The 22667-nt window shown below is 37.9% G+C and overlaps 3 protein-coding genes across 3 annotated transcripts; 1 reads left to right on the plus strand and 2 right to left on the minus strand.

Annotated features, from left to right (window-relative positions):
* Positions 1-4911: 4911 nt before the first annotated feature.
* LOC121420657 lies at positions 4912-5703 on the minus strand. The gene has a single exon (XM_041615321.1). It carries the CDS (start codon positions 5701-5703, stop codon positions 4912-4914), a length of 792 nt encoding a protein of 263 aa, XP_041471255.1.
* Positions 5704-7712: 2009 nt separating this feature from the next.
* Positions 7713-10377, minus strand: LOC121420658 (lysozyme-like). The gene is made up of 3 exons (XM_041615322.1): positions 10302-10377; positions 8538-8714; positions 7713-7945 (listed from the first exon to the last, which is right to left on the minus strand). The coding sequence occupies exons 1-3, from the start codon at positions 10375-10377 to the stop codon at positions 7713-7715; spliced, it is 486 nt and encodes a 161-aa protein (XP_041471256.1).
* A 2579-nt stretch (positions 10378-12956) lies between these two features.
* LOC121420714 (lysozyme 2-like) lies at positions 12957-20545 on the plus strand. The gene is made up of 3 exons (XM_041615371.1): positions 12957-13161; positions 16732-16851; positions 19619-20545. The coding sequence occupies exons 1-3, from the start codon at positions 13086-13088 to the stop codon at positions 19822-19824; spliced, it is 402 nt and encodes a 133-aa protein (XP_041471305.1). The 5' UTR covers positions 12957-13085; the 3' UTR covers positions 19825-20545.
* Positions 20546-22667: the final 2122 nt, after the last annotated feature.

Genomic DNA, 22667 nt, shown 5'->3' on the forward strand with positions numbered 1-22667 from the left:
CAGCAGAACGGCCGAATATTGTATGTGTGGATACCAACCGTACATCAGTAGTAATTGGGGAATCAACTGTCTCTTTCGAGCCAAATATCGAAGGCGCTAGGAGACGGAAATGTGAGACATATTGCCATTCTAATTTCAGATTTTCGGGAAAACGTTTTTCTCTTGCCGTCTCATATGCTTTGAGGTTTGATCAAGGGGACTCTGATCGACAACAAATACCAGATAACTGCACCATTTAATTAAGTCAGCCAGCCGTTCTGTGAAACCTCGCAAGTACTTCACACCCATATCAGATAGCCATTTTATCATCTTATCTTAAAGGTCAAGTCCATCCCAGAAAAAAAGTTGATTTGAAGTAAAAGAGAAAAATCATTAGAAGCATAATACTGATAATTTCATCTTAATCGGGTGTAAAATGAGAAAGCTATGACATTTTAAAGTTTCGCGTATTTTTCACCGAACAGTTATGTGCACAACTCAGTGACATGCAAAATAAAAGAGTCGATGATGTCCCTCACTATTTTTTATATTGTTTGAATTATACAATATTTCACTTTTGACAGTTTTTGACAGTAAGGACGCTACACTCACCAAAAAAAGTGAGTCATGTGACTCATTTTTGCGCAATTTTCATGAGTCAAGTGTCAAAATTGACTCCTCAGTATCAACAAACGAGTCAGTATTGGCTCACTGATACGTCACCAGTGCGTCAATAATGTTCTGACTCATTTGCACGTTCACCGCCTGAGTCACGTGGTCGCAAAAAAGTGAGTAAAGATCGGCTTTTGATGCATGGGGGGGTATAATCCCATGGCAGGGCATAATTATACTCACGATACTCTTCGTGGATTTATCATCATGTTGGTTGTCTTGAACCAGACGTCTTTGGCCTCTTCATAAGCGGATTCATTCCCATCGAGCTTCAGGGGAAGTTTGCGACCAGTCGCCGTCTCAAAGCAACCGCCCACCAGTGCGGCAACGGAGTACAGCTCGAAATATATGTCCATATCTTCTATAGCTGAAAGACACTTGGTGAGGACTGTTCTTGAACAGGATCTATTTATTTATTTATTTATTTATTTTATTTATTGATAAATTCATATTCCACAATCATCAAAGTACATTTCGTAATAAATCATGTTTACAATGAAAAAAATGCATAACACATGCAGGACTGAAACGTACAATGAAAAGAAAAAAAGTGGAGGGGCCTACTAAAAAGCAGTGCTTGTAAAATGTAGACCCCCTATTAAAACTTTATACAAGGGTAATATGACACAAATAGAGTAAAATAATCAGCAAAATTCTATACAATTATATAGATATAAACACTGTAACACAAATGTATATACACTATATACAAACTTAAATATTGACTTTAAAATAATCAATATTACCGTGGATAAGTATGAAGTTCACAAATATTTGATTGAATCAATAAGAATTCAGAAGAAATTTTTTGATGAGTAATTTAAATCGGTTAAGATTAGCTGCCTCTTTCATTTCTCTGTCCAGAGAATTCCAGAGTTTTGGTCCTGTGAAAAATATAGTTTTGCTAGAAAATACTGTTCTACTTTTAGGTAGGTGATAGTCGTTTGATTGTCTCGTATTATATGAATGTAAAGTATTGTTTCTCATAAATTTCTTTTGTAAGACATTAGGTACACTATTTCTATCTAGCTGATACATGAATTGGAATAGTTGCAAGCGGTACAGGTCATTGACTTTAAGGATACGTTTCTGACGAAACAATTCATCCGTATGAGATCTAAAGGACATATTGCATATTATTCTCATTACTTTTTTCTGAAGTAGCAAGACTTTATTTAGTCTCGTTTGAGAGGCATTACCCCATGCCAGAATTCCATAATTAAGATACGGTAGGATTAATGCACAATACAACATGGATAGCGCCTGTGCTGGAAGAACGTTTTTAAGCTTATTGATGACTCCAATATTTCGTGACACAGTTTTGCAAATATTGTTGATATGAGCATTCCACGTGAGCTTGTTATCAATAGTAAGACCTAAGAATTTTGTTGTTTGCACTTCTTTGATTTCAGTATTATCTAAAAGTATTTGATGCGGTAGATGTTTCAATAAATGACTAAAAAGCATATAATTAGTTTTTTGCAGATTCAGTGACAGTTTGTTGGCTTTAATCCAGTTTGTTACTTTTTTAAATTCTGTATTCATAGTTCTCACAAGTACATGTGGATCATGATGTGTATAGAAAATATTGGAATCATCAGCAAAGAGAATAAATGACAGAACATGAGATGAATTTTTCATATCATTAACATAAAGTATAAATAACAAAGGGCCAAGAATACTACCTTGTGGAATTCCACAGGAAACTGGCCTTGTTGGAGATTCTGATTCATTTACTGTAACAAACTGAATTCTATCAGTAAGATAACTCCTAAACCATTGTAAAGCTGTCCCTCTGATACCGTAATTTGATAGCTTATATAACAGTATTTCATGATCTATTGTGTCAAACGCTTTTGAGAAGTCGAGGAATAATCCTACGGTATGATCAGAATTGTCAAAAGAAGTAGATATTTTATTTATTAATGTCAATATAGCATGAGTTGTATTATATTTTTCTCTAAAACCGAATTGATTATCACATATAATACTATATTTCTTAAGGAAAGCAACTGTCCTTTTATAAATTATCCTTTCAAGAATTTTTGAAAACGAAGTTAACAAGGATATTGGGCGATAATTACTAGTAATCAATTGGTCTCCCTTTTTGAAAATGGGTATAACTTTAGCTATTTTCATCTTCTTTGGGACCTGACCAAGCTGCAATGATAAATTAAATATATGAAGCAGAGGATCAGCAAGAGAATGTATAATGTTTTTCACAACTCTATTTGTAATACCATCATAACCGGGTGTCTTTTCTGCTTTCAAATTAGATACAATCTCAAGTAATTCTTTTCTATTAACTGGAGTAAGAAATATTGAACTATCATTTTGTTTATCCAAAAAGTCCTTAAACGAATTTTCTACAGGTATAATATTTCCAGCTAACTTCGGTCCAATTTGAGAGAAATATGAATTAAATTCATTTGCTATAGAATGAGTATCTTCAACCATATTTCCATCTACACTTAATTTATTAACAGCACTAGATTTGTTAATTTTGTTTAGAGCCCCATTTATTGTTTTCCATGTATTTTTAAGGTCGTTTTTATATGATTGTAATTTTTCTGAATAAAACCTCTTTTTTGCTATTCGGAGAGTAGTTGTTAAGGTATTCTTATAAGACGTGTATCTATTCCGTGAAATATCATTTGGATTTGATATATAAGAAACATACAGATTATTTTTCCGATTGATGGACCTTAATATCAATTTTGAAACCCATGGTAGCTTTGGAACACGTTTATAGTCGTAATTTCGATATTTCTTCAGAGGAACACAAGAATCTAAGCAATCATTAAAATATTTCAAAAATATGTCAAACGAGTCATCGACATTCTCTTTCGAGTTATAAACGTCAGACCAATCAACAGAGCTTAAATTTTCTTGGAGGCGTTCAATATTTTTGTCACTAAAGTTGCGACAGATCCTATATTTCTTTTCCATTTTTGCGAATGATTGCATTGTTTGGATATGGGTAAAAATAAGAAAATGATCGGATATGTCTGTCGTTACAATGCCAGCTTTCGGAAGAGGATGAGAGTTACAGAATATATTATCTATAAGCATAGCAGAATGATCAGTAATACGGGTTGGTCTAGAAATAATCGGCAAAAAAGTAGAAGTTAACATTAATTCAAGGAAATCGTTTGTTAAAGAGTGATTACTGGTCAAGAGATTAATATTGAAATCACCAGTGATGATACAATTGTTATTTATCAATTCGCCGTTTTGCAAAAGTTCATTAGTAGCAAATAAAAAATCTTCTATACAAGAAGTTTGAGGAGGTCTGTAAATGACACCTATAAGAGTTTTCTTATCTTTATGAATTTTTACTTCTACAAATAAGGATTCAATGATATCATTCATATATTCAAATTTATGTCTAATTGCATAATCAAATGAAGACGGAATATATAATGCTAATCCACCTCCAATTTTATTTTTCCTATTGTTTATAACAATATCATAATTCGGGAGGGTGCATAAGGAATTCGGTGTTTCCGTGAACCAAGTTTCAGTAAGAGCAATGATTGGGGGATTGGCAAACTGTGTATTTTCTAATAATAATCGTAATTTCTCGAAGTTTTGGTTAGCGCTTCTTATATTCAAATGCAAAATAAAAATATCTTCTTCTCCAATCGATTTAGCATAGTCTTTGAATGAATTTTCTGTATAATATGGAGATGAGGAGAGATTGTATGCTTTATCATGAATATCGAATTCAACTTGAAGCTCATCAAAATTACTTGTAAGAATATCGGTAGAAAATCTATCGAATGGAGTATGATGATTTGAGATAATATTGCTTTTATCCTGATGATTTAGTAATAAGAAATCATCATTATTCAGATGATAAAATGGGAAATCACGCATATTATCCACCATTTTGAAATAGAATATATTGCCATTTTAAAACAAAATCTTTGTAAGCTGAGCATGTAAAGCATCTTTTAGATTTGATACCAACATGACCCCAAATTCGAGCTGGAAAAATAATGCAGTAGTAATAGTTAACAAAATAAAGATTATCAAATACAATTATTAACGGTCGGTGAAGAATATTTGCACACAAAAATAAGTAAAATGACCTCCATGAAATGCTTGGTATTGAAAAATTATTGAAAGGGCAGTGAAAAAATGCAAAATATACCACGGAAAATAACACAGATATTGATCGATGCGAAAATTTTTGTGACGAGAATTTCATAAGAAATGAAAAGAATACTGGAAAATGGAATAACATGGATAGTCCTTCTACAGCTTAGAAAAGTCCTCTCTGGAATGAATGATGATGGGTTGACACTTCTCATCCTTCCTTACATAGATTCGGCCATTCTGGGTCCACAGGAACTTGTATCCGGCATCTCGGCGGGCCTTGTTGACATCTTTCATTAGTTCCTTAGTGGAAGCGATCAAGTTTTCATTGAGGTAGATCTTGCCATCGCTGTTGTATCCTAGATCCTTTGTGGAGAGGGTCTTCAGTTTCCTTCTCCCATCATACATGATGTTCCGAGCTCGTCTTGTGGTGAATCGCACGATGATTGGGCGGGCTTTGTTATCAGCTTGGCGTTTGGAACCCAGCCGATGAACCACATCGAAGTCGGATGCTGCAAGCTCAGGGCTGATGTGTTTCGCGATATTAAGTACGATCCTTTCAGGAACCTCGCCCTGTCGTTCTGGTACACCTGCCACCTCCAAGTTGACCCTCCTGTGGTACTGGTCAAGATCGTTAAGCTGGAAGGTCAATTCACTGAATCTCTTCTGAAGACAGATATTCTGCTCCTTTAGTTCTCTGTTCTCCTTTTCAATCTTCTCGGCCTTCAACTTCATTTCCTCAAATTTCTCGTTGAGGAACGACAGCGAGTTCACAATGCTATTTTGTCCCTCTCGTACACTGTCGATAGACTTCTCCAAGACGGTCAACTTAGCACTCAAGGAATTGGAAAGTTTCCCTAGCTCATTCTTGATCAATGATAGAAAATAGCTCTCATTTGTCTCCTCGTTATCACCAGAGTTGTTTTTCGACGACTTTTTCTTCCCTGACATCTAGACCTTGGAATGCACCAAAGTGCAACTTTTACCTGTTGCTCGTCAGCCATGATTGCAAAGACAAAGCTCTCCCAGTAAATTTGTACCAGTAAATACTGTGCGGGGGAATAAATTAATGTTCTGTGACTGCAATCCCGTCTTTCACAATATTGTCATGCTGTATCATACCGATCACAATGATCAGACAAGTTGATAAAAGTTGTACCATTGTCCATGCATGACCCTGCACGGTTCCCGTTTCGTGTTTACCTAGCGACTGTAGGAAACGACACAACGATCACAATTTGATTAAAAGGGAAGTTCACCCTGACAAAAGTTTATGTAAATATAGCAGACAAAATAATAATAAAAAAATATTGCCGAAGGTTTAAGGAAAATCCATCAAGGAATAAAGAAGTTTTTATAATTGTAATTATTTGATTTGTGACATCATATTATGCGAGCACCTTTCCTTCATCATAATGCTAAAAAATTATGAAATATCATTTTCTCAGTAAATTTAAAATGGGTTTTATTGTAGGCCTAACTTTATATAGTATAGCAACAAACAAATCGTTTCACACCCGTTTGTTAAAAGAAAGCAAAATAGGTCATCCTGAACTTTTCAAAAAATAAAATTTATGTATTTTATATTTACTTATGGTGTAGCTGCTTGTTTATGACGTCACAAATCCAAAGTTAAAATTCTAATTACTTTCTTAATCTTTAATGGAATTTCCTTAAACCTTCACCAATATGTTTATTCATTTTTTTCTTCTATTTTAACAACAAACTTTCCTTCAGGGTGAACTTCCCTTAAGTGCCTACCATTTATTATCGGGACATCATGATTTAATTGACATGGCGCTGCATTAATAATTGTTCACATTACATGTATCGTCAACACGTCAACCGCCACAAGCTGGCGCTATAACACTACACATAGAGGAGTCGTTAGCACGTGTTTAGGGTATATTTTTTCCCCGGGGCTTTTTTCCTCCTCGTTTCTAAAACGTGTTCAGGTTCTTTATTGCACTGGGGGGGGGGGAGGTATGCAATACCCATTAATATAGTTTTGTCTATATTTGAATTTATTGTTAGCAAGAAGAGAAAACTTGTTTAGTGGTCATTCCGGCGACAACTTGTTTAGTGGCCAAAAATGTGTTAATGAAGCTGGCAAAAGAGAGTTATTTTACACACAGAGAAAAACATCGTTCAGGGGATGTTTGGAAATAATTTTGCCACACGTGTGTACAGTGATACATATAACCCCACCCCCGGCCCAGGGTGTAAATAATGGCGTACATAATACATACCTTAATGGCGTAATGAGCCAAATGAATGAGGGGATCCGACATATTTGGCAAAAGAGCTACCTGGGCCCCGTGTTACAAAGAGCTACGTACGATCCAATCAATTTTAACTGCTTGGAAATCCATCCATTCCCGACTGGAAATTTGCACAATCGTCTTATTTAACAAAAAGAATGCCGCTTGAAAATTTGAATCTGAAATTTGCAATTGATTGCAAATATTTCTTGCAACCCCCCCCCCCCCCGGTCATTGTAAATCTCTATTGCAAAATCGATAATTTTGTAGAAATTTGAATTTCTGCAATTAGATGCCACCCACCTATATAAGACTCAACAATGCTCCCTTTTACCATGTTTCCATGTTTTTTTTAAGTATAATCTTTCAAATATGAAATAAGAGTTACATTAAAGGGTAAGTGAAAATATCAGCATTAACTTGATGTAAGCCTGTGCATAGGCCTATAAAGTATGATCGATAATATAATTCCTGTTTTGTATTGTTGTTTTTTTTTGCTTTTTTAGGCTTACGGAACAAGAAAAACAGTGTGGAATCTTTATATTTTTCTAAGCAGAGGAAATTCCTCAATTTATTTTCGTCACTTTTGAAGACCTATTACCGGCATATTCTTCTATGATCACTCCATCCCTGAGATGTAGTGACTCGCCATATAGTATCAAGCCTGATAACCACTAAACGAAGGTGATAACGCAATATTCAGAGTTCAGCATGGTTCAATTCAAGCCTATCCAAACATGACGCCACTTTATCCCAAAAGGCTTTGGTAGGCGCCAGGCGGGGTCCCTCAGGGCCGCCTTTGTGGACCTTAGAGTAGTACTCGCAGAGCCCTTTGCTATCGGAGTATCGTATATTCTTCGGCTTGTGCTTGGCCATGTACGCCTGGAAGATCCTCTCGCTGCATTTCCTTTTTGAGGCGCATTCCTCGAAAGCTGTCGGTTTGAAATTTGAAAGATAAGAAACGTCTGTTAACATTATTTGCTTTCCTTCGCTTGTTCTTGAAAAAAGACTTGAATTGTATATTGGACCTAATTTCAGCAAATTGGATGGATATTTTAAAAAAATGTTAAAACTTCGACCAAGCAGCATAGAAGCTCACACAATGTTTCTTGATCATCTCCTGCCTATTAAAGTTTTCTATTTAAAAACAACATTATTATTTTTCACGTTATGTTTGAAATCCAATCCAATTTCTGGGGCCCGTTTCATAACGTTACAACTGCAGAAACTTTGCCAAACGGGGGAGCATTTAATGAAGGATTTGTCGGATCTTCATCTGACAAGTCCTATTATCCGAGAGTTGTCATAGTAACAGTGCTTCTCGGCCAATCAGAATCAAGGAAGGTTGTCCGATCTGACAACTTGTCAGACAGAAATGTTAATGAAACGCTTCCCTGGTTTCTATGAAAGTGACAAAGTCACAATAGTTTTTAAGTCTTTTTAAAACTGGCAACCGGTATACTCGGGTGTTCAACCTTGAAATAATAGACTCTTGCTCTGGCAACATCGGCATTATCATCTTACATTTGCCAATAGTTTTGTTCAGCTCCAGAGCCTCTTCCCATTGGACATAAGAGATACCGAGCGGGCCACATGGAAGATAGGTGTACTCCTTGTGGCATGACGGATAGGGCGGTTTACAACCCGACTCGGCTTCACAAATACATCGGATACAGTTGGCTGGAACCGGTTGGTATTTACCTGTTGTTGGGAATAAACATATTAAGATCACTTATATCGCGTTAAAAGAATATGGCATTTGCAAACATCACAGAAAAATAACAACATTTTTATAAACATCTAAGGATCTCAGCTAACTTTCATGCTAACTACGACCATTGCCCGTGGTAACCGACACACCCTTATAGGTTGGGAGGCCTAGGTCCCGTAACACAGAGGTTAGCGATTGATCGTATATGCTTCATTTCTACAATTGATTGTACATTGTAGCCAATGGAATAAATTGTAGAAAAATGTTCTACGATCATTGCTAAGCTTTGCACGGTGTAACAGGCCACAGGGGAGCGTTTCATTAAAGGATTTGTCGGACGTTTATCCGTCAGTCACCGTGGTAACCGTGCTTCTCATCCAATCAGAATCAAGGAAAGATGTCAGATCTGACAACTTGTCGGACAAACTTTTTGATAAAACGCTCCCATGGAGCACTGGCGGATCCAGTGGGGGGGGGGGGGGGTGGAGCACACCGGTGCCCTTTTGAGAAGCAAAATCTAAATTTGTATTGTAAAAATGCCATTAAAGCAGGCTAAGTGTTCCCCCTTCTTTTGTCATGTTTGTAAGTGAAGACATTTTTTTCGCTTGTCATTTTTTTTTCGGCTACGAAGTATCCTTAATATTTGGTTAAAACGTTTTTCTTTTTTGCTTGTCAATTTTTCTTCCAAAATATGTGCCCCCTACCCCTTTGGAAAATTCCGGATCCACTCCTGCCCTGGAGCTACTTTCGACCAACCAGATGCATGGATCATTGAACATAAAATGATCTTTCAAAGATGTGAACTTGTTAGACTTGTTACCGAGAATCAAAGATTTCGCGACTGGACCCGATCAGCAATTAGACCCTACAACGAGACCTTCAACTGGTATGGGTTTTAATCAGAATTTTGTCCCGCTGGCTTTCATCCCCAAATTGAGAAAAAAACAAAACAAAACAAAACCTTGGGATCATCACTCCGAAAGGCGCATTTTGGTCCTTTTTTATCATTATAGGATGGGGGGTCGGGTGTATATACGGATAGTTTATCTTTATGAAGCCTTCTTTTTTCGTCCTTGGATTACACTAAAAATATGAATTCAATACTTGTAATCATCTTAATTTTGTTCTATTTCCTAACATTTTGTACTAAAAATTGAGGAAACTTCGCTTGTATTTTTTCCAAATGACTTTTTAAAATTGATCGTCCGGACACACTATATTTCATGGCGTGGGTTCCACGGGGTGCGCACTTTCACTCCAATTTACGGAATGTATGCGCACCCCCTCCCTCCCCAAGAGAAGAAAAGTTGTTAGGTGTCCGGACAGGTTGTGTATCCGGACAGTCGATTTAAACAGCCAATTGAAAAAGTTCACAATTCAAATCTCTTAAATGTTTTAGTACAAAATGTTAGACAATATTATGTAGAACAAATATTGATGATGATTAGCACTAATCAATGATCAATGCACAGTTTTTGTTTAATCCGAAGACGTGACCGGACACCCCCCCCCCCCCCTCCTACGTCATGCACAGCCAGCCGAGATTCATTGGGCCATTAATGGCACTTAAACCTTACCTTTTGACGAAACCTTCCCAAGTGAAAATCCAAAGCAGGCAAAAATAACAATAACTAACAATGAAACTTTTCCCATTTCTACCACACGAGTCTTGCAACGTTCTAATTTATGAATTAGACTGTAGGCTAGATAGATCAAGTTGCAATCGGTAAGCAAACATCGCTCGCTCTCGCCCTTTCTCGCTCGGACGGTAATTACGGAGCTAGCAGCTTGCATGACCTGATAATATATCTCCTGAGCATCTTATATATCTTGGCCCAATAGCTCGGAAATTACTCCTCGCCCTCTTCAATCGATGTATATCCCTAAAGTATATTCCTGAACCTTTGAAGTCCGGCCTTATAGTCCCAGTTCACAAAGGAAAAGGAAAAGATGTTAAAGATCCTTCTAACTACCGAGGCATAACAGTTTCTTCAACAATTGGTAAAGTTTTGGAAATGCTCATCAAATCTCAACTAGAAATTCCACTTGCAATAAATGATGTCCCAGACCAGTTACAATTTGGATTCCAGAAAGGCAAATCTTGCCTCCTTACTGCATCCTCACTGGAATTAATAATCCAACTGAACTCTGTCAAGAAATGCACAACATATCTTGCTCTTCTTGATGCACAGAAAGCATTTGACATCGTTTGGCATAAAGGCCTATTTTCTAAGCTTCAAAACCTAGGCCTCCATGAATCTCTGTTATCTACACTGGAAGAATTCTACAATGGTAGTACCAGTAGAGTCATGTGGGAAGGAAAAGTCAGCTCTCCTTTTCAAATCCTTCAAGGTGTAAAACAGGGAAGTGTGCTCTCTCCCACCTTATATACAGTCTTCATCGATGGCCTGATCAAATCACTAAGGAATGCTTGTCTAGGATGCTCTATTAACGGTTGCTACATGGGAGTGATAGTACTAGCAGATGACGTTGCTCTTATCAGTACATGCCCTCGTGAACTCCAATCAATGCTGGACCTCACCTTCAATTATTCCTGTGCCTGGAGATATAAAATTAATCCACAAAAAAGTGCCGTAGTAGTAATAAACAAAAAAACATCAACCAGTGTAAGTTCAATCGAGTGGAAAATGGGAGGAATGACGATCAAGGAAAGCAGAGAGCACCCACACCTTGGCATAATAAAAAGCAATTGTAATATTGATCACACCAATGACATCATATCAAAGGGATATAACACCTTCTTCTCGCTTACTGGAACAAAGCAAGGAACTCTACGCCTGCTGCCACCAATATGTACTCATCTTTGGAAAATGTTCTGCATACCAAGAATGCTATATGGGATTCAGATTATCCAACTTACCAACTACATGCTGTCCCGTCTGAACAAGGCTCAATCTTTTCTTTTTAAAAGAGTGCTTGGTTTGCCAAGGAGTGCGGCTGACGAAATTGTTTATTTATTGCTAGATATCCTTCCAATGGATAAGCGAATCGACTATGAAATTCTTCTCTTACTTGGGCAATATGCAAGCCTTTCAGACGAGCGCACTGAAAGAAGAATCCTATTGAATGGTATAGCAAACAATACACCATTGGTAAGACGCTGGATAAAAATTCTCAATAGTTATGAGCTTCCAAGTCTCACTAACATCCTTAGAGAGCGCATTCCATATAAAGTATGGAAGAAGCTAGCAATGGGAAAAATTTATAAACAACACTATGCAGCCCTTGAAATTGCAGTTGCTAAAAAATCTTCTCTAAGTCTATGGTCGGGCATGACCCAACGTAATAAAAAGAATTATTACCCAAAGCAAGTCTCCAGCCCTCTCTTGAGGGAAGCTATATCCATCAGAGCTCAATTATCCTGCAGTACATACCCAACGAATAGAAGATTATTCTCTCTGAATCAAAGTACCACAACGTCCTGCAAGTTCTGCCACTCCGAAGTGGAAAGCGTTGTACATTTTGTTGGAGAATGCCCAGCGTTTAGCACACACAGGAAAACACTTCTACACTTAATAAAAGAAGACGAGGAACTGCAGTATTTTTCTGTGTATTTCAATGATCAAGAACCTCAACAATTTACCGCTTCCGTCCTGTTTCTACCTGACGTCGAATTAGCAGATTCCTCCAGAAACGACCTTAACCTACTTGTCTTAAATTTCTTGCATAAGATTCACCTCTCTCGATCTACCTTACTCTCACGTCAAAATATGTAACGCTACCATTAATGCAGTATCAAACTGCGGATCTCCGATACAGCGGAGGAAGGATACAGAAGAAGAAGAAGAAGAAGCTCCCTTTTTTTATCAATCTAGAGCGCGAGCGCATGCACGCGCACCATTGATTAGCATATTAATACGCGAGAGAGTGTCTATGTTTGTTTAGGAAAAATCAGTTTTCCTCACACATTCCCACAGAAAGCCCAAAACATAGCTCTAAATAAAATGAAGAAATCGTTGAAAGGCTCTATCGACTGATTGATAGATCAAAATGATCAAATGATATCCAATGCCCCATTATAATGTTCATCTTTTGAGTCACATATGGATACAATCTGAGTCTAATTTGCTACCTCTTTCAAGTACTTCTTTGTTTACCTTTTTTATGATAGGGCCTAAATGATTATCTCTAGCTAAGCGCTGGTGCGCGTTTATCGATTGCGTACGCACCGCTTACGCGCTATAAAGACACTAGAGCCATGAAAGCCGCGAGCGCCTAACTCGACATTTGCCTTATTTTATCAACTTGCTTAAAAAATTAAAATTAACGCTTGCGGAGTTTGGATTTGCAGCTGCTGTTCGTCTAGAATTTAGAAGTTCATCGAAAGATCTGTGGCAATCATGGCATCACAAATAAGGATCTTATTGTTAACCATTTTCATCGTTGCGATGTGGAGCAGCAATACATCAGCATCGTGTAAGTTTAATATTTATGGTTATGCTTTGCCCCGCCCGGGGACCTCGACACGTCTTCAGACAGTGTTCGGACTGCCGCAGTAAGGTTATGCTTATGCTGTTAACTAAGTGTTAGATCTAACGTTAATTTGGGTCTATAAGTATAACTATATGCCTTAAAAAAGGCCTCGCCTATAACTAAACTTAGGCCTACCGTAGACATGGTAGAACATTTTAATCAAGTTTTGATCACTCCGCACTGCCGAAGCCAAGGTAGACCTAAAAAGTAATCCAACAACGGACTAACGTTAGATCTAGTTCGAGGGCTGATATTCGGATCGTATTTAGGCCTAATCTTGTGAAATTATTCTGCATGCTTCCCCTGGCCTAGGCTAGCTCCAAAACTTATTCAGAATCAGAGTTTGTAAAACTGATCCAGATTACAGTCTGTTTCATCTCAACAACTAATGAGTGACTCTCAGGACCATCTTCATTTCATGTCTGGCCAAAGAAAAGAATCAAGTAGAGAATGAAGGAAAGTATGGGAGAAAGATGAGGGGGAGGATAGAACGAAGAGAGAAATTAAAGAAAAAGAAGGAAAGAAAGGAAGGAAAAGAGAAAAAAGAAAGTATGAACAGAAGAATGAAGGAAAGTATAGTAGAAAGATGAAGGGGAGGAAAGAAGGTAGAGAGAACATGAAGAAAAATATGAAGAAAAGAAACGAAGAAAAAGAGAAAAAATAAAAGAAAGAATGAATAAAAGAATGAAGGAATGCAGGAAAGAAAAATAAATAAAAAAAGAAAACTAAGAAAATAGGGGATAAGGAAAGGATAGAAACAATTAAAGAATGAATGAAAGTAGGAAAGAAAAAGAATTAAGGAAAGAAACTAAACAAAAAATGCAGGAAAGTACAAGAGAAAGCCCGGGGGGCCACTTCCATTCACGAGTGGATACCATGCGCGACCATGGGGTCTCAAAAAGCACCCTAAACACGTAATTTCCATATTCTGAAAATGCACCCCTTAACAAGTATTGGCGTGTGAAACCCTACCCTTAACCATTGGCGGCGGAAGCCAGAAAATTTAGGGGGTGTCCACCTGAAATTTTGGGATGGACACAGGTAAAAAATTTGACAAGCGCCCCCAAAAAAGATTTTGAACCTAAATTTTATGAGTTGCTAACCCAAAAAAATTTTGACAAGCAAAAAAAAAAAAAAAAAAAAAGGTCATCAACCTAAATTATAGGGGGGGGGGGACAACACACGTTTCAGGGGGGTCCACGTGAATTTAGGGGGGACGCAGGAAAAAAAGTTGACAAGAAAAAAAAAGGGTTTCAAACTATTTTTTAGGGGGGACACGTCCCCCCCGCTTCCGCCGCCTATGCCCTTAACAAGCAAGTATTGGAAACAAAACGATTCTCTTGGCAAATGAACCCCTAAACAAGTACAGGAATGTTTTATTGTAACGGGTCCTTCGGTCGTCGGCTTTACCTTATTTGGTTTAGTACGACCCCACCTTCTACACCTCGCGCAAATTGTGGACTCTAAACACGAAGTGTTGGGGCAAAAGGACATCCTTTTATAAAACATTTTAATTTTGTTTTATCATCCCCGCAAATTCGACCCTAAACACGTCATTTTCTTAGCGAAATCAGATACCCTTTTTTCATTATTTTTGTGTTTTTGACACCCTTATCACGTTACGTACGTAACGTGCCCTATCGTGAAAAAGACATCCTTTTTACGTGTTTTTTTGGTCGCGCATGGTATCCACTCATCAATGTAAGTGGCCCCTCCGGGAGAGAAAGTCGAGGGAAAAAACGAAAGAAAAGAAGAGAAAAACAGAAAGAAATAAAGAAAAGTGAACGAACAGAAGAAAGAAGGGAAGGAAATAGGGGGGATATACAGGAAAAAAAGAAAAGGAAGGAAGTAAATAAAGGAAAAAAAATCATGATTCCTCCATTTACACACATCCCAAACGTCGTCAGCACTGCCGCCGACCAAGTAGTATACCCGTCCGAGGAACACCCAGACGACCGTCAAATTTGGAGATGGGAAAATAATGGTGTGGGACTACATCAGATATGGTGGTGCAAGAAAGATAGATGCAGAGTAGATGAGAACATTGACTTGACAGCATCATCAATATATTCTGACTTCCAGCTACATTCCAACCTACAAGAAAGGGCAGATTTTTCCTGCAGGACAGAGCTCCTTGTCGCACTTCTACTTCCACCTACTGAAGAAATTTCTAAGGTTCAAGAAGATTAATTGGCCAGCATAGTCTCCAGATATGAACATTATCAAGCATTGATGGAACACAATGAAGGACTACATGAAAATCGAAGCCAAAAATGTGGGGGGGGGGTCGCTTCTGAGGCCGCCTTCGATGCCATTCCTGAGAGCGTTTCATGAAAGGACTTGTCAGACGTTTTATCCGACAAGTACTCTTTTATCTGACATTTACTATGGTAACAGTGCCTCTCAGCCTATCACAATCAAGGAAAGATGTCAGAGCTGACATGTTGTCGGACGTAAATGTTGATGAAATGCTCCCATGATGCCTACACTACTGACCGTACGACTTCCTCCCAGACCGTCGTATTGCAATTGTTATCAAGGCCGAACATGCAAAAAGTAGTCACAGCAGCTACTTAAGAGTAAATTTCCAGTGTTGCAGTCAGTTTGATGTTGATATGATATCAGAAACGAAGTTTGTTGATTCAGCCTGAAAGATTTGTAAATTGCGACAAGACTTTTGTCCAGCAGTAGGCCTATATGACAAGTCACTGTTCTAAGAAGGTTAGATTAAATGTCATACCACTTCTACTAAAAAATATATCAATCAATAGAATTTATTTGAAACATAATCATTAAAGATCGGCTGATTTTCAGTAAAGCTAGATAGTATTTACTTCATCAAAAGTACCTGCGGCCAGACTAACGTCCATGACCTGGGGTAGTATTCTGAGATCCATTTTATCATCTCATATAAAATAAAATATTTTATCTCCGTTAAAATCAGTGACATAAAATACCCTTAAAATCTTTCCGAACTGGTATTCTGAGAACAATTTATCTTTATTTTATCTCTGTAAGACACACCTATATTTTAATCAATGTCCAATTAGAAACGCGCTTGTATAGCTCTCTCATATCACTCAACCAATGGAAATCCGTTCCTCTAGGAGCTGTGGCGAAGGAATGATATTGCGTCAATTTATTTGTATCTTCCACACACCCGTGAATGAGTGGAAATAACTTGATACAATTTGATGCCCCCCTTTTTTTGGGGGGGTCCTGGATTTTTTTCAGGGATGAGGCCCCGGACAATCCTGAATCCACCCCTGCTATACATTCGACTCTTATTATATCTACACATGCACATCTATATTATTCCGTACTAGACAACCCATATCCATCTTTTTTAAAGAGTTTTTAAACATTTTTTTCCTGCTTATATTCTACTAGCTCAGCATAGTAAGTGGCGAAACAGTAATGATCAACTCTTTCTTGTCTATAGGCCTTAGATAGAGTCCAAATAAAATATTCACATGCAGATCTAATTGGATATGTTTTTTTTCCTCTGAACAGTGTCTGATTACTGCCTACGGTGTATCTGTGAGAAGACACGGGGCTGTTCTTGTTCCGGGGATGAAGGATGTGGACCATTCAACATTGAAGAATCTTTCATGTCCCCTAGAGCTGCAATGAGTAAGTTATATTATATAAATAGTGTACAATCTATTGTACAATATACTGGATTATATGTACGACAAATATAAAATTATCCCGAGTGCAGGTTTATTTCACCGAGGCCGAAGGCCGAGGTGAAATAGGCTTGCACGAGGGATAATTTTATATTTGGAGTTCATATAGTCCAGTAATATTGTATGATAGAAGTTCACTATTTATTATAGTAAATAGATCCATCAATCTAAGCCCCCCGTCATGGATTTTACCATAGTCTAGATCTAGATGGCATACGTTCTTCTTACCTTATATTTGTGAAATTCCAATTGAACACGATGTTCAATTTGTCGTCTGCTGCAAGGGGTTAAACCACGTAAATTTGTATTTCTATCTGCTATCGGAAATTATAAAAATGCTACTTTGGGAAATCGATATACAAATATATCGATTGAAAACAAATTAATCGATATTCTCCCCATTCATTTAACACGGGTTTTGCCATCCAAAAATCGAAAGTTATATTGTACATATGTACAATATAACTTTTTGAAGGGAGGTCACGTGGTACCAATCCAGCCAATCACAGCTCGTATTTTACTACCACTATTTACTATATATATGTTCAGGATGAAAAAACCCATCCAATACATGCAAGGAAATTAAATCAGCTCACCTGGGGCCCGTCGCAGAAAGAGTTCCAATCAATCGTAACTTTAAAAATCATGCGCAACTTGATTTTCAACCAATCAACAGTGCGCATTTGGGACTTGCGATTGTTTTTTTTTGGATTGCGTTTATACGCAACACTTTCTGCAACAGGCCCCTGACATGCCTGAGCCCCGTCTTACAAAGAGTTGCGATTGATCTAATCAAGCACAACTATGGATGGCCAGCAACGTCAACACCTGAAATGCAAATTTGTTCAAAATATTTTCAATAGATATATTGTATTCATACACTCATCGCTCTCTTGAAGATTCAGTGTGATTCTCTTTGCTCACTAAGCATGCTAAGGAGATTGTGCAAATTTCCTGAAGAAAAAAATGATGGTATATGGATGGATTTCCATACAGTTGTGGTTGATCGGATCACTCGCAACTCTTTGAAAGACAGGGCCCTGGGGAGCGTTTCCGGGGGGGTTCATGAAAAGACTTGTCAGACGTTTTATCTGACAAGTCCCATTTTATCCGACAGTTACCATAGGAATAATGCCTCTCAGCCAATCAAAATCCTGAAAAGATGTCAGATCTGACAACTTGACGGATGAAAATATTGATAAAACGCTCCCCTGAAAGGATATGTCGGATATTACAATCAAAATATCTGACAAGTCCCTTTTTTATCTGACACGTTACCAGAAAGTTTTCAGATCTGGGACCCGTCTTACAAAGAGTTACGATTGATCCGATTAGCACAAACTGCATGGAAATCAACCAAAATCATAATATTTTAATTTTACACATTGTTCTTTGTAAACAGACAGAAGCACATTGATTTTGTAGAAAAAGAATTTTAAGTTATGAATATGTAGAATATCTAGATTTTTTTTTCAAAAAACATGCATTTTAGATGTTGTTGGCTTTCCATAGTTGTGGTTGATCACATCAATCGCAGCTCTTTGTATGACATTTCCCTCACAACTTATAGAATTAAAATGCTGATGAAATGCAGCGTTGAGTCCGTTTCATATTTTGAAATCAGTATCAGTTTTTCACTTTCGAAGCTACACACTTCTGCACTGTCCACCACTGAACCAGAAATACGTATTTCTAGTTCAGTGCTGTCAACGCAGTTTTGGCAACTACGCCATCTACGGCAAAGGCATGATGAAGTTTGAAAGCCTTGGAATTGTGACGAGTGAAATCTTAATACTAAAACAGAGAATTTTATCATTTGTAAGTTGTGATTCTGTGATTTTGTCTTGCCTTCTTAGCAAGGCGAGAGTGTTGGCCCCGTTTTCCGGCGGCGGGAGCTTCGCGGCGACGTCGTCAACTTTGGAGTCTTAAGCAAGGTCTTTGAAGTGCCATCATTACTTAATAGAAAGTAGGCCCTATATTGTCCTACACGTATTTCACGATACTTGGGCGCAAGGATTTCATGCAGTACTGTTCATCTTGTATGAGTTTCAGGTCACATGAACAAGGACAAAGTTCATAAAGGTGAATGAACTTGCCAATATTTGGGGTATCGAAATTGAAATCATCACCAAAGTGATTTTTTTAATGTAATTATTGCTTTGGAGATATATTGATCTAATTTCATGAAACTTACAGGACGTAACATACATGTAAGGATGATTAAGTATCAATGCTCGTTTTGCACGAGTTTTAGTTTGCATAATTAATATCATTGAAATCTTAATCAAGGTTAAGATTTGTAATGTTATCATAGCGTCTAATGTAAAGGGTTGTATTGCATGAAAAACAAACAAGTATTGGTGATTGTTTTGCACGAGTTTCGGGTCGTATAATTATGATCAAATGTCTTGTAGGGTCAATGAACTTTGAACACTTTGTATCAAAGCTGATATCTTAACCAAGGTTGTCTTTTTTATCATATTCCATTTTAAGTTCTTCGCCCTTTTCTTCACTAAAACCACGACCTCTTCTTTGTATTGCTTTTTTCTGCATTAGTCCTGGAGTGGGGGCAGGGGCTCCCCACCTGTCCCCCCAAAAAAAAAAATCACAAAATTTCCAAATCTGGTGTTTGAAAGCTAAAACACTAAACATTACTCTTCGAGCTCAAATTGAATAAATCTCCTCCTTTCCCGTTACGTCGCTCTTCATAGGTTACGGTGAATGCAAGGCCGATGTCGTGTGCAGTCGCAATGCCTTCCAGGACTTCGTGGATCAATTCGAACTGCGAGAGAGTTCTCGGGGCATCCCGAAGTGCGAGCTGGCGTCTCGGATCCAAAGAGGAGGCGCCGTGGGTTCCAGCTCCCGGGCAGCAGACTCCTTCTGGCTCTTGGTCCAATCCTGCATGATCAACGAATAGACCTAGTCCTACCAAAAATAGGTCCTTTTCGTCTTTTAAAATGATTTTCGATTAAGCATGTTACAGTTAAGATGTAAGGAATACAAATTTTAAATACCCTTCATATTCTGTGATGCTTCCATTTCGCCAGTTTTAAAAGTTAACAGTTTAATATAATCTAATGACAAGTTTTTTAAATTTCATATTTTCGATTTGTTAATAGATCATACTGAATGATCTGAAGTTGTTTGTAATTTTTTTTTGTTATGCATCCGCAGTGTCTAGTGACTATAAAATTAGGAATTATTGAGATTATAATTTAATTCATGCAAATGATACTAACATTTACATGAGGTTTCTTTTGTTTCCATTTTCATGAGATGCCCAATTTTTCTCCAGAATATAATAGAAGTGGTAACAAGCCTAACGGTATTATGATGAACATTTATATCTAAAATGACTTGCACCATAACTCTCATTACGTATCATTTTCATGAAAGGGCTTAAATTTTCTTTCGGTGGTATTACATTCGCGTTTAATGATTTTTTAACGTTTTTTCAAGTTACATTTAACTATTGAAGCAGCGTTGGATATGTTAGATCGGCGTTGCCTTTTGTTTAGGATAACATGCCCCCCCAAAAAAAAAAATACATCATGTTTTGTTATTTTTCACGTTTGGTGACTTGAACAAGTAAAAGAAACTTGAATGAAGTAGATGCCAGAGGATGTAAAGACACAGTAATAAATATTCAGAAGCAAGAATTAAATTGTTTTCTTATGTTTATGAATGCAATATTGTGTAGCATTGTGACAGGCTACTGAGACGTGCTGGGTGGGTCATTGAGCTGTTACGTGCTGCTTTGCGAACGCCTGGTGATCCTTTCTCAGTCACTAAATCAACACCACTTAAAAATGGAGGTATATCATTTACCACAAAAAAGGATCACCAGTCGTTCATAAAGTCGCTCGTCAAGTAAGACTAGGGTCCCGTAACACAAAGGTTAGCGATTAATCGTACGCTTGATTTTACAATTGATTGTACATTGTAGTCAATGCAATCGATTGTAAAAAAAATGTTCTACGAACATGACGAACATCGCTAAGTTTTGTGTCACGGGCCCCAGGTGGGTGTTTCATAAAGCTGTTCGTAACTTAAGAGCGACTTTAAGAACGACTGGTGATCCTTTCTTGTGGTAAATGGTATATACATTGGCGATGGTTAAGCGCGTAAGAAAGGTTCACCAGTCGTTCTTAAAGTCGCTCTTATCTTACGAACAGCTTTATGAAACGGCCCCCAGATTTATTAACATTCCACGCGTTACCTTGGTATTTGTGAGTGATCCAATTCATCTCAAATATGGAAAGCCATGGCCGTTAAAATTTTCTCATGACTGCACACTTATAATGTGTCATTGGTTTAATCAATCATTGATGTGTGTTTTCCTTGTGGGTGTTTCATAAAGCTGTTCCGAAGTTAAGATCGAGCGACTTTAAAAACGACCGGTGACCCTTTCTTGTGGTAAATGGTATATTCATTGGCGATGGTTAAGAGCATAAGAAAGGAACACCAGTCGTCCTTAAAGTCGCTCTTAACTTACGAACAGCTTTGTGAAACGGCCCCCAGCTCTTGATAGACGAATAAAACGGTGACGTTAATTGCTTTCCATATAACGGGACTGATTTGATCAAAGTCAACTGATGATAACACGGGAACCTCAAGGTGGTTAGCAAACATTTCATTTGGGAAGACAATTCACCTTCTCATCTTTTCCATACCCTGTTTGGGATCCAAAATTTGTCTAAATGATAACTCTATAAAATACAGAATGACTTCATGTGGTGGTCATATGGGCAAAGAGTACCTAATTGTGTGTGAGTGAGTGAAAATTTTTGTTATGGGAAAAAATGTGAGATATATAGCAAACAGGAGAAAACATAGAGAGAGGGGGGATGGGCGGGTCTTGTGGGGAAGATGTGGCATGGCCGTACGCAGATTTTTTTTTTGGTCGAGGATGGGCGGGGGGGGGGGAAGAATAAATGTTTTTTGAAGAAACTCAAAAGTGAGGGAGCGAAGCGATGAGCTTGGCATGGGGCCCGCGGGCCTTTGGGGCTTTTTTTCTGAATTGAATGAAGAATTGCATGCACAGTTTTGGTGATTCTTGTATATACTTTCGTTTTAAAAATGTAAGCTTTCCATATGTGGGGGGGGACTCCCTCCCCCTACCTAAGCGTACGTCCATGGTTGGTTGTAACGGGAGTCTATGAGACAGGTGCTGCAGATACGATTAGGATTTCTAAAGAGCAATAGGGTACATTCAGAGTAATCTTTTTTTTATATGTAGCGAGGTAAATATTTTAAGCGTGAGCATGGTGAGAGGGAGGAAAAATATGAAGTACGACGGCATGAAAAAAACAGAAAGGTACCAACTGGGAGAGAGGGGAAACGAAGAAAAAAACATATAAAGGATGTGACAAGAGAGATCTGCATGTGCCTGAATCCTTGTTAGTTAGGCATCTTCATCCCCCATCCTCTCTTCGCCCTCTCAGACCCCTCTCTTTTTTCTATTTCTCCCTCCCTCTCTATTTTGTTTTTCTCGTTTTCTTCGCTCATTCCTTCCACGCTTTCTTCCCATTATTCTCTACTTTATTTTCTCACTCGATCTGAGTCCTTGGTCTGACCACTTTTCTTCTGATTCGCTTTCTATGTCTCGTCTATTCAATCCCTTTATTTTTCCTTCACCCCCCCCCTCCCCCTCTCTTTATCCTAATTCTACGTTGCTCTTTCTATGGTTCATCGCCATCTTTCCTTCTCTCTCTCTGTCTCTCTCTCTCTGCAAGTATATTACTAGAATAGGCCTACGAA

The sequence above is a fragment of the Lytechinus variegatus genome, chromosome 8 (genome assembly GCF_018143015.1).
Source record: "Lytechinus variegatus isolate NC3 chromosome 8, Lvar_3.0, whole genome shotgun sequence".
Taxonomy (NCBI): domain Eukaryota; kingdom Metazoa; phylum Echinodermata; class Echinoidea; order Temnopleuroida; family Toxopneustidae; genus Lytechinus; species Lytechinus variegatus.